The sequence below is a fragment of the Nanorana parkeri genome, unplaced genomic scaffold (assembly GCF_000935625.1).
Source record: "Nanorana parkeri isolate BGI_ZX_2015 unplaced genomic scaffold, ASM93562v1 scaffold349, whole genome shotgun sequence".
NCBI lineage: Eukaryota > Metazoa > Chordata > Amphibia > Anura > Dicroglossidae > Nanorana > Nanorana parkeri.
Window position 1 is genome coordinate 312,249 of NW_017306617.1, and position 13,242 is coordinate 325,490.

The 13,242-nt window shown below is 37.7% G+C and overlaps 1 protein-coding gene across 2 annotated transcripts in view; it reads left to right on the forward strand.

Annotated features, from left to right (window-relative positions):
* The window catches only part of GRIA3 (glutamate ionotropic receptor AMPA type subunit 3), a 240,127-nt gene that overhangs the window by 211,504 nt on the left and 15,381 nt on the right, over positions 1-13,242 (forward strand). For both annotated transcript variants that reach the window (XM_018558629.1, XM_018558630.1), the window contains exons 10-11: positions 1,599-1,805; positions 9,233-9,606. In XM_018558629.1, coding sequence (XP_018414131.1) covers positions 1,599-1,805; positions 9,233-9,606 — 581 coding nt within the window. The remainder of the gene's footprint in view (positions 1-1,598; positions 1,806-9,232; positions 9,607-13,242) is intronic.

A 13,242-nucleotide genomic window follows, 5' to 3' on the forward strand; every position in this document is an offset into this window, starting at 1 on the left:
CTTAATGTCCATAAAATAAGATTGAAAAAAACAGCAATGTGGTTCATGAAAATGTGCACACATGTATACATCATCACTGCACCTCTACATTACCACAATACATGCTAATCACTTACAAAGGTGGAAATGGACTTTAAGCCAAATCATTAATTACAACCTCTAAAACCTATATTTTCTGAAAGCAGAGAACCTGCAGAATAAAAAGATTTTATGTTGCACAATATTTGAGCAACTGTTTCTCATACCTATATTTTGTGCAAAAATAAGAACTTTAGTGCACACAAACACAATATATAATACCCATTTTTTGTTAAAATTTAAAAGGCAAGACTGGGTAGAGAAAATAGATACCAAATATGTCAAGTCTTAAAATTGCATGCACAGCATTTCTGGTTTCACTCTATAGAGGAGGGTAGAATACTGTAGATTAGATACAACAGTTTTTTTCCAATTCTCCCCAGCCAGCTATCCTAAGTAATATGCACCAGTCCCAACAGCTGCAAGAGATGTCCAGGACCGTGTGGGGGAGGGGCAAATGTAGGAGGACTAACATTGTCAACCTATAAATTGGTCAGGTGGCTTTACAGTCTCCCAGATCATACATACATTACAACTAAGAGCCAGCGGTACAATTTTAAAATAAGCACATGAATGCTATTGCAGCTATGAGCTTGTTTTAACCCTTATAATGCCATGACATGTGAGGCATGTCATTGGCAGTGAAAGGGTTAATGAAGACAACAATATGGTATTTACTCACTGGCTTTTAACTTAAATGCTGCTTTGAACTAGATGTGTAAACAGGAAAAGTCTGCTATAACCTTATTGGGTCTCTTTACAAAGGCACTTAAAGTTTAGGTTCATATATTGTCTGGGTGTTACCATGGCCTCACCTGGATGTTAATTTGTGAGTGGGTTGGGGTTATGTGGCACTGCTAAGAAAACAGTGTTGCTGGAAAAAAGATACAGGGAGGCTGAATTATATTTTTCAGTCAGCTTTCTATAGCTTGTTTTCCTTTAATATGTCTGAATATTACTTCAAATTACACGTAACTGTCCCACAACATTACTTCGATAGCCAAGTACAGAAATTGTGTACTAATTGGAATAGGATGTGGGTGTTTATATGGCCCTTCCAAAATATAGCATTGCTTCATAATTTTACAAAAAATGCCTACCATCAAGAAGCTTCTCCTTTGCAAAATACAAAACCACCATGCATTTATTTTGTTAATTAGAATTAAAACTAATGCCAACTTTTTGGGCCATAGATAATAATGATAATGTAAACATGTCCTCAAATTATACTTTTTTTACATTTTTGTTTCCATTCCTATGTCTGAATTTTTAATTATGCCTTTGATATGATAAAACCTAAGCTGGTCGTAAAAGTCTGTATTTATTTTCTGTGGTTTGCATCAGAAAAATTGCAGCATTCATTCCATCCACTCAGACATAGATTTATCTGATGGTGCCTAGTGCTGTGCTCAATCCTTTCATCTGTTGAGCATTAACAAGAGTGTAACAGAGCTTCTTTTTAGTAATGCGCTTTTTAATATGTTTGATCTTGGTTTTTTTTTTTCCTTGGAAAAATATAGGAAAATCCATATGTCATGAAAAAGAAAAACTACGACCAGCTAGATGGCAATGACAAGTATGAGGGGTACTGTGTGGACCTAGCTAGTGAAATTGCAAAGCATGTTGGGATAAAATACAAACTCTCCATTGTTGAAGATGGCAAGTATGGTGCCCGTGACCCTGAAACTAAAATATGGAACGGAATGGTGGGTGAACTTGTGTATGGGGTAAGTGTTTCCCTCTTTTTTTGAGCACTTCCCCAACATAATCTCTTAATATTGCACAGAAGAAGTTGCCTGAACTCAAAAAGTCAGATTTAGAAACACATCCCTTAAAATTATAATAATAATGACAATGTAAGGTGAACATTTCTTTTTCAACCAAATCAGCTATGTAACGCTAATTAATTGCAACCATGACCCATTGTGGGCAATATAATCTCATATATATAATTTTCCCAAAGTGTTTTGTAATAATGCAAAAAACCTTTTTTTCCATTGGAGTAGGGTTAGAACCCCTTTCAGGATTTTATTGCTCTCTACATTCCCACTGGGAAGGTTTACCGCTCGACTTGTTCTGGTGACCATTGTAAATGTGCCCATACACTGCACGATTCTCGTACGAGAACCGCGGGAAATCCCGCGATCGTACGAGAATCGTGCAGTGTGAATGAAGACGTGCGAACGTTTCTACTGTGCGGTCGCATGTCTTTTGTCTAAGGAGCATGCTAGAAAATCAGCCGAGAATCGTACGATTTTCGGCTGGTTTTTAGCATGATCGTAAGATCAATGCCGCACGGGCAGCATTGCGGTAATTGGAAGCCCGCCCCGATCTGTACGATCTGCCTGTCTTGCGATGGTTGTAAAGTGTGTGGCCACCTTAAGAGTAATTGTAAGAGTTGTCATGCAAGCTGTGAGGGAAAGTTTTTCATTGGGGAGAAATGTTACGGTGACAACAAAGAGTTCCCCTAACTTTAAAGAGATTTCGGGGGTGATTTACTAACCTAAACACACACACACACACCAGGTGTGTGTGATTTTCACACAGCAAAACGTATTTATCAACCAAAAAGTCTCTAAAAGCATATTTCCACTAATGTCATATATGGAAAAATCATGCACATGATGCATATATAATGCTGCTTCACAGTTTAGACAAAAATGGTTAGCTCATGCATTTACATTCCTGCATTCATCAACGCAAGCAACACAACATAGAGCTAATTTACCCAACATCACCTTGGAATTCATTCAGGGCTTTGCACAACACACCTGCTGGGTGTGTACACATTACAAAGGTGTTTAGATTCCACCCATAGATCATGCTGGGAGGGAACACACTGCAGAGGTGTATACACGTTCGTGGTGTGTTTATAAGGTTAGTAAATCAACCCCTTCCTCTCACTTCCTGTTGTGTCTCCAGGACAGGAAGTAAAAAGAAATATTCTCCTAAGCAGTGCATAGACAGAAAAAAACTGACTTAGTAATTTAAGCCTGAAAAAAAGATTCAGCTATACATACACTTTCATTTCCTAGAGAGGTTGATTTTGGAGTTTATTATTCCATCGTTTATTAAGTGCATCGAGTTCAACCTATAGAGATAAAAGGATAAAAAAGAAAAAAAGAATGTTATGCCTACAGTTACCCACTGTTGATCCAGAGGAAGAAAAAAGACCCTATTAGGCATAGTTCAATTTACTCCGACAGGGGAAAATAATTCCTTCTTGATCTCATAAGTGATCACAAAAAGAAAAAGATGGGACTTTTAAGGTACCAAATGACAATTCCAAGGCAATTAGGTAATGATTAACCGCTTGAAGACCAGGTGTTTAGACCCCCTTCCTGGCCAGGCCATTTTTCAGTGTTCAGCGCTGTGGTACTTTGACTGATATTTATTCCGTCATGCAACACTGTACTGAAATGAATTTTATACCACTTTTTGGGGACAGATAGAGCTTTCTTATGGCGGTATTTAATCACCACTGGGGGTTTTATTTTTTACTATAAACCGCCTGTTTTCAAATGACGGGCATTTCCCGCTCGCGCCGCGCGCCCGAGCGGATGTAACAGGACGTGTTTACACGCCCAGTTACATCCAAGATGCTCCCAGCCGGCCGTGTATACACAACGGCCGGCCGGGAGGTAGTTAAAATGTTAATATAAAATTCATTTGTGAAAGCCAGCTAATCAGATGTCTCCTAAGCGGACTCACTCCACTCATTAAGTAAGGTCAGAAAATACATGATTAATTGATTGTATATAGTATAACATGATTGAAAATAAACATGATTGGTTTGTAAATTAATCGAAGTGGAGGAGTGGTAGAGTTTCTCGACGTTTCACGCTAAAAAGCGCTTCCTCAGGAGATGGAGGATATCGATTAAGCAGGTTAACATGTGTGCATCAAGGCACCTTGATGCACACATATTTTTATTTTTTTTACTTTACTGATGGGTTTCTGGGAAATATATTTTCCTTTTAAAATAGAAAAAGAGACTGAGGACACAGAGCCTTCAATCTCTTTTTCTGCAGCCCCTGTTATAAATGAACAGGAATCCTCTATACTGTTCATGTGCATTCATAAACTGTGGAGATAGTATGAGTTCCTTTGTCCACCATCATGAATGAACAGGAAGTATTAAGAATGAATAGGTAGATCACTTCCTATTCATTCTTAATTGGGGATACAGTAAACATACTCTGTCCTCAATTATTTACAAATACTCAGCAATCACTGATCACTGACTGCTTGTACCCGCTCTCCGTCCTGACTCGCTGTCAAAGGAGTCTGAGCGAGTGGTGCAGGGAGAAGAGCTCGATCTTTTCTGGCAGCTGACTCCTCCCCCACACCACCGGCTCGGCCTCCTGTGACAGCTGTCTTCACAGCCACCCTCCTAAGTGAGTGGTGCGGGAGAAGTCGGCCGCTCTCATCACTCTTCTCCCCGGCACCGCTCGGCCTCCTGTGACAGTTTTTCTCCTCCGCACTGGATGCTGCACTGTGTCAGAAAGGACACAGAGCAGTGCCTAGTGGGGAGGAGAGCAACCAGAGATGCACCGCTATTTCAGCTGAAAGATGGCACTTGCGGCATTTTGCCAAAAGTGCCATTTTTGGCCAATATGTTTCGGCGGCCGCAATTTCGATGCATCCCTAATATACTGTATATATTAAATGTATACCTTTGAAACTAAAAAAATGTTTTATTTTCTAGAGAAGTGGTAAATTTAAGTCTATTTTTAAACTCCACATAGACACAAGCTGACAGTTGCCCAAATAAGCTATTTTTGTCTACCAGAGCAGGCAAAAGCCCTGTGGTCAACCAATGTCAGCCTCAGTAGTGATTGGACTAATTAGAACATATTTACCAATTGCTGTTGCCCCCCAGCCCAAGATAAGCAGCAGCATTTGTCTATAGTACTCTATCCTCCACCTTCTCCTCCACTAATATAGAGAGTAACATTCAACCCAGCCAAAAGTTCCTGCTTAGAGCGCCTCATGGAACAGGTAGCAATGGATGGTCATTGTGTGACTGCATGGCCAACCACTAATTTAATTTGTGGGCACCAATGTAGATTTTATTTAAAAGAAAAAATGTTAGCAGTCAAAGCAAAACTTAAATGTAAAATGTTTTCTCACCAAAGGAAAAAATCCACCACATACCATGGAGCTGTCCATGTATTTTTTCAGCAAGGGATATGTAATCTCAGAACAAGCTATATGATCGTTTTAAAGAATATTATATTTGAATTGTAATTTAGAATTTTAAAAAAGGCATTTCATTTTTCAGAAATCAAAATGAATGTTCTGCTCCTCTCATCACCAACTCATCATCATCACACTCAACTTAAAAGCCTGCTATTGTTAAAAGCTTTGCAATTGTAGTCATTCATTTTTTCATTTGCTTTCTTTTTCTTAAATTGCATGATCTGTAGTATTATCACAGCTTGACCTAAAATTGACTCTCAGAGAATACAACCTTTTAGTTAAACAGTAAATTAATTTTTGCTCGAAATTGCTTTTCAGTCCTTCAGAGGTCATGTATTATCATGTGACTTGATTGATCCATTCAAAAGTCAATAAATATTGACTATGCTTGTGTGTTTAAAGAGCTGGCATCATATTCAGTGTTCTCAAAAGAAAAGCATTGATTTATTTTTCTCAAGTAAAATCTGCATTCCTAACATGGATGAATGTAATGCTATCTCTTTTTTTTATTATTATTTGAATGGCCCTGTTGTCCTATTATTCCCCGGATGACTCATTTTAAAAAGCATTTCCACATTCTCAATCAGTTTACATAACTTGGAGGAGGAAAGGCCGATATTAAAGACAAATTACCATCGCTGGAGCTCCATGCTTAAACAGCCTTCCAGTTGTATTTGCATTTGTTTAGCTTGCCCTATGCATTGTCAGCTGTGAGTATACAAGCCATTTCCATTCTAAACAGATTGCCCGTGTAATGTAGAAACAAAAACTTAGTTGTAAATTCAACAAGCTTGACAAAGTTCCACAATACAAGCACTATTAACAGGCCTGATCACTCTTCATCCCCCTGACAATGGTGTTGTTTTTTTTTTTTTTCATGAAAACAAATTTTATCTGATTGTTGCTGGATATTAGTAGATCAGAAAAGTCCATACATCTTAAGCCTGATCACTCTCCATCCTTCTCGATGACATTGATGCTAGGTCTTTTTCCTTTTTTTTAAATTACAACAAACAATCTATTTTATTTGATTGTTGCTGGATCTTGCTAAAAACAGTCAGATCAGTAATGTCCACATATCTTAGGACAGGATTGTGTGATCCCCTGCAGATTACCTCTGGCCAACCAATCTCAAGTGAAAAATAAATCATCCATAATGGATATTTGCCAGAGATAGCTTTTGTTGGCCCAAGATAAGGCTTGGAGTTAAATGGCTTTTATGGGGGGGGGTGGGAGGGGGGGTTGGACCTTATTATATGCTTGCACTGGAGTTCCTGCTTGGTAAATACTATAAATATGCATGTTTGTTTGAAACACATCTTTAAGGAAAAATCTCTTATAAGAAAGATCATTTGGTGCCCATATCTTTCAATTGCCTTATCCTGTTTATGGCAGGCCTTAGAGATGGCTGTATTTTCAGTAAGGGACATATGGGTTAATATTAAAAATCAGTGGGTTAATTAGGGTAATTAATACACTTTTTCAAATGTAGGCTTGATCTTTCTTCCAGGAGATACAAGTTAAAATTAAATTACCTAATACAGAGGCCTATCAATTTATGCAAATAAACATTTTATTACTTCAGTACTATATAATGTCAAACAGCCGGTGGAACTGACTAAGTTTGTACAAAAATGTTTGAAAGATCCACAGAGTAAAGGAAGCTTATCTATTATATATAAATCCTTAATGGAAGGGAACAATATATGGATTAGGAAATATAGACTTGCGTAGGAAGAAGAACTAGGAAGACAATTAGAGCTGAGAGATTGGAGTCAAATATGGGATACAGTAGCCCGTTGTTTTATCCATTCATCAGCTGTAGAAGTGAATTACAAGTTAATGCTTAGATGGTACATGGTCCCTATTAAGTTAGCTAAGTACACAGCTGGCCATTCTCCATTGTGTTTTCAAGGATGTGGGGAACAAGGTACTATGGCTCATATATGGTGCAATTGCTCTAAAATACAGTTTTTCTGGTTAGCAGTATACCAGATAATAGGAACCGTTACGGGAAATAGATTAATGAAAGATCCATGGGAAGCCTTATCTGTAAAAAAATAAGTCAAGGCAACTGGACTTGCTGTATTTTTCTTGAAGATGTTTCACTGGTCATCCAACCAGCTTTATCAATTCTGAATGAATCACATGCTATAGATGGTCCATGTGTCACTAGCGATGCATGACTTGCATGACTTTCATGCTTTACAATGCTGTCATCTTCTTATATTCCCTGCAGTGTCTGGCTGATTTTACCAAAGCACTAGCCTCTGCAAGAAATATTTTAGAAATAATGACCCTGCATCTTGTTTAAAATTTGCTTACATTCTTTTTTTAAAAACGTTGTACATCATCCAAACCGATTTACCTTAAAAGCTTAACGCTTGATGTTTCCTGAGTTATGACTTGTTAACTGGTGTGAATGTCATGAAATAATAATGAATTCTGCACTTTAAAGAAACAAAACCAGCACTTTTCTGAAAACGCTTGCTACATGTGCAATTTTAAATAGCTTCATTCTTGATTTATGATCTTAATAGAAAGGACAAGCAGATCCACCCAGTGCAGAGAGCATTTTACCAATATGGTAGATATGCAAGCAAATACTAAATGCATCTATGATTTGATACATTTTTTGCACTTATCATATTATTCTTAGCAAAGGTTTGTGCTTTTATATGTGTACTTGATCTGTGTACATACAAAGAGGGGGGAAATGCGTTATGGCCTAGGGTTACTTTTTTAGAAAGTAGAAGGGTAGATGAAACTGACTAGGAGTTAAAAAAAAAATATTTTGAATGTTTTTGCCTGTGACTTATGTAAAATACACTTTCACTCATATAACAGCATTGAATATAATCTTAAATTTCCATTGTACTATCCTTTGATGACATCTGGTACAAAGTCAGTATTAAGCCTGCCATTGCTGACCTACCCTTCAAATGCTAGTTCCATTTTCTTTATTTAAAATGTTCTAAGTAACTCACTTGAATTATTTAGGCCGATAAGGAACAATGACCGTACTTTGACTTTTCTTATCTCCATGCTTTTTCTCCCTCTTTGGGGGTAGAAGGCATTGAAGCCATGTAACTAGCATTTTCAAAAAAGGTTAGCATAGGCAGCCCCTGGGTTTTTTTCACTTTAGATTTTGTTTAAAGGATTGAAAAAGTAAAAATTACTTATGTCCCTTTATTTCTGGTAATTTCAATAACTAAATGCTGAATTACTAAAGGAATTTAGCAAACTTAGCACTTAGCAAAACAAATGTTAGCAGATAAGATGTCGCTGTGTCCACTTCAATCATCCAATCATGAGATGAGAATGCAAAGCATTAGCGTATTTACTAATATTCATTTTGCAGAATGAAAGTACACTTTGCAATAAAAAACAGTCTATCTTGGCTAGGTGAACAGCGTCTACTGTTTTATTAAATAAACCCCATTGTCTGTCCCCTGTACTGTTTTGTGGATGCCTATCTTATAGGGCAAGCCATGGAGTAAAAAAACCAGGCAGATCAGATGGCTAATTAAAAATAGAAATGCCAAAGAGGGGGTATCACCAGTAAAATGTATGTTTATATAAGGACAGTTTTTCAAACAGATGTAAAATCCTTTGAATATTTAGTCATACAGTAACAGATAATCATTTTACATTAGGTAAACAGTAATTTCGAGAACATTTTCTTCATCCTCTTTTTACTTTTCATCTCCTTTTCTCCTTTCCCCTTGCTTTCTCTTCTCCTGTCCTCTCAGAAATATTGTAAAGGCTAGACTTGCCCTGCATTCATTTTATATCATTATTGTTAAATGTCACAACCTAGCTATTTCCTGTTTTCAATACACCTGTAAAGCAAGTCCTAAACTGTTAGGAAGCTCTGAAGACAACATTTGTAATTGATGCTTCATGTTACTAAACAAATGTGCACTTATTGAACTATTTTCTTTGTTTTCAGAGAGCAGACATAGCTGTTGCCCCTCTCACCATTACTCTGGTACGGGAAGAAGTGATTGATTTTTCAAAACCATTTATGAGCCTTGGCATCTCCATCATGATTAAGAAGCCTCAAAAATCAAAACCAGGAGTGTTTTCCTTCCTGGACCCCTTGGCCTATGAAATATGGATGTGTATAGTCTTTGCCTATATTGGAGTCAGTGTAGTTCTTTTCCTTGTGAGCAGATTCAGCCCTTATGAATGGCATTTGGAGGACACCGATGAAGCTCGTGACCCTCAGAATCCTCCTGACCCACCAAATGAATTTGGGATATTTAACAGCCTTTGGTTTTCCCTGGGTGCCTTTATGCAGCAAGGATGCGATATTTCTCCAAGGTTTGTTCCATATCACTCCATCACCTTCTTGCATTTTATGGTCATACACTGGCGCCATGGTGTATATATGTTAATTTTATCAGCCATTTTTTTAAAATCAATTGTTCTTGCTTCACAATCCACTCAGCACTCAGCTTCATCATTGCTTGCCACCATACCCATGTATAATTTGCTTGAGCCCAACACCCCTTATACATGTCAATTTAAACTTATATTCACCATGTTGAGACTGTAAAATGCATAGGGTCTTTTTATTTTAGCAATGCTTGGAGGTCTACCGTGTTTTTGCTGCATATCTCATTTTACGGTCATCTGCTTGGTGCATATAACATATGTTGCTATGCAAAAGTAATGGCTTCTTGCTCTGAAGACACATGCAACAGCAGTTTAATTACCTCTGTCTTCACGCTTGTCATCTCATGCATTTGTCTCTTCATTTCTGTTATTTTGTATTTGGCTTGCACTCTGTTTCTGTTGTGATTTCTATTCCTTTGTTAATTTTGTCTAGTTCTCTTGCATGTTGTTCATGGCTGTTAAATCTTCTTTTATATGCCAAAAACATTTGTTTATTGGCATTTAAAAGCTACAAACAAATTATTTGAAACTGCACCACAGCATTACTAAATATATTTTTACTTTAATTTTAGATTCAATCGTTACTTTTTAAAAAAAATTCAGGTTGGTTTTGAGGGCTTCCTTCTACGAGGTTTTAAAGAAGGACCCCCCACCTTTATGTATAAGAAAGAATTCATGAAAATAGTAAAAAAGCGAAGTTCATTGGGGATTCTAAATAAGAATTAATACAAATATTTGGTACCATCCCAATGTAGGTGACATATCATTTATTATCACCCTAAAATTCACAAAGACCAGGTTACCCACCAAGAAGACCTATAGTGCATGGTACTGGAACAGTGAGCAACAGATTAGGGGAATACGTGGAACATTTTTTACAATCATTAGTACAAAGATGGGCCACTTGCATAAGAGACACCAAACATTTGATACAGGATCTAAATGGACTGCAAGTCAACTAGAATAGATATGTTATTACAGCTGATGTTGCTTCACTATACACTATTATAGATCACATTGAGGCGCTTACAGCCACGAGGTGGCTGCTGCAGGGAGATAATTCCTTAGAAAGTGAACAAAAAGAGTTGATTTTAGAAGCATTCAAATGTGGCCTAGAGAGAACTTAGTTTTGGTTTGACCATAAGTACTATAGGCAGAAGGCGGGGGTCACTATGGGAGCACCTTCATGTACAAATGGGAAACAGAGATGATAATAAATAACACACCAGAGCAACTGCAGGTTTATTGATGATATATGGATGATAGGAAAGGAAATAAAGATAGCCTACAACTGTTTTTGAAACATCCAAATAAAAATAATAAAAACATTGTACCTACTTATTGCATACATAAAACTCAAGTTAATTTTCTGGATTTAGACATTTTTGTGGAGGATGGACGGCTGCAAACAAAGTCCTTTTTTAAGGATTCTGACAGGAATAGTTATATTCTTGTCAAGAGCTGTCACCATCCCTCGTGGCTCTGGAACATCCTGAGAGGAGAGATAATAAGGATTAAGAGGAACTGTTCAAAGGTTCAATCAAACATTTTAAAAACAAGGTTTGTCCAGGAAGGATATAATATGGAATATATTGATGATCAAATAGAAGAGATTGCAAAAATTAAGAGGGAAGATGTTATAGTAGATAAAATTAAGAAAACTACAGAAGTGGATGCAGAAGCGGTCATTGTACTAGATTTTAATATACAATATAGAAATATCACAAAATTTTGATGTACTGAAACTTGATGGCCAGTGGAAAAATCTTTTGCCAGCAAGACCGAAAATAGCGTACAGGAAAACAATATCTTTAAAGGATATTATAGCTAAAAACCCCCCCACACCTAGGCGACTCCTGACCGCGCGGCAATCCGCGTGGTTTTGTGCACCACAAAAGTTAAAATGATTGAACTAGTAGTTCATAGTTGCGCTGTCGACCATTTTATTCTGATTTTATGTTGTCATATGTATTTTTAACTAATATGATGTTACCACCAGTAGGTGCACCTTTATATATGCTTTTATTTTGAATCATTTATATTAGGATATTTACATTCCAAAGATTTGCTAGTGTCAGAATCATTGCCTGGGTAACAGGGACACATATGAATGGAATAGAGCATCAGAAGCTGCATACCCCTGAAGAAGTCAGGCTGGACATAACGCGCATAGGGTGGAGCTGAGGGTGTGTAGAACAGAGGCGGGTGTACACTGAGGACCGAAAAGCTTGTTATATTTGTGCCGGATTGATTGTTGTTTTTACTTTGTAAGTAGAATCTCTATTAAAGTCCCAGATTATTTTTATGGTACACGCTATGGTGTGTGTGTTTCCTTCCTTTTGTGTTCCGCTCCTTGAGGAGTGTTGAATGCATTGGGAAAAAGACTTCAGAAACAGTTAACCATTTAGGAACAATACTCTGGGAATCCCTCCTGGTATAAAAAGAGATCTGCGTTATGAGACCTGTTTGATAGGTGAGCTTTTACCCATATGGGCATGTACTACCTGGGAGGGGTAGAGGATTCACTAGTTGGTTGTATGTGTGACACATTGGTGTTTATTGGATTTGGGACTATTACAGATCATAACATTTATTAATTGTTAAAACGCTGTCTCCTTGACATACTGCTAGGGTGGACACTATTATGTCTGATTTTCTAAGCATTTGATTTATGATCACCTTTAATTTTTTACTGTTTTTATATATCATTTATATGTTTGTATTTTTCCTTTGTTAACACTTGAGATTTACAGCTCGATCAATGTTGCTATCAATGTTGGTTGATATTTTGTCCATAAATTTTCTTTATTGGTGTGGGTATTTGTGCTTAGTAGATTAGTTCACATAATTTGGCGTGGAATTGTCAATTACTTGCATATACAGTATAATTAAATTGCAAACCAATTCCAGAAAACATGTAAACTTGCAGGGCACACAAATAGTATATTTTTGTTTGTTTTCTGAAACTTGTTATTTTAAAAGATCTATTTATGCATCAAAGTGAGTTTGTATAAAACAAAATATTTAGGGGTCTATTCACGAAGCAGTCGAAGGATCTAGCCGTAGCTTCGGCTAGCCTCGGCCCCAGGACCCCTTCGGTTCAGTAGAACCGAAGGGCTGCTGTACGGGCTATTCGCTATAGCCCTTACAGCTCCCGAAATTGGTTGAGCCGAACGCATATGCTTCAGTTCTACTGAGCCTAGGTGAAAGCCGAAGCTGGCCAGCCATTGGCCGGTCGACTGCCTGCTTTTGACAGCTGGGCGGAGCCAGCCATGATCTTACGGCTGGCTCCGGCCACTTGCAGAGAGATCACCGTCCCTGGTTACCAGCTAACCAGGTACACTGATCTCCAGACAGCCCAACTCTCCCGGGCTCCGGGAGTCTCCCCCTCCCGGCCGCCCAGGAGAGAAACACTGCTTTTTCTTTTTTTTTATTCTGACATGGAGTCGTTGGCTGTCGTCAGAATAAAAAAAAAAGTTTCACCATAGGAATGCATTGCTAGATTCCTATTGGCTATTTCAATTTGCAATAGCCAATAGCAAACTAGCTATTGCACCCGCC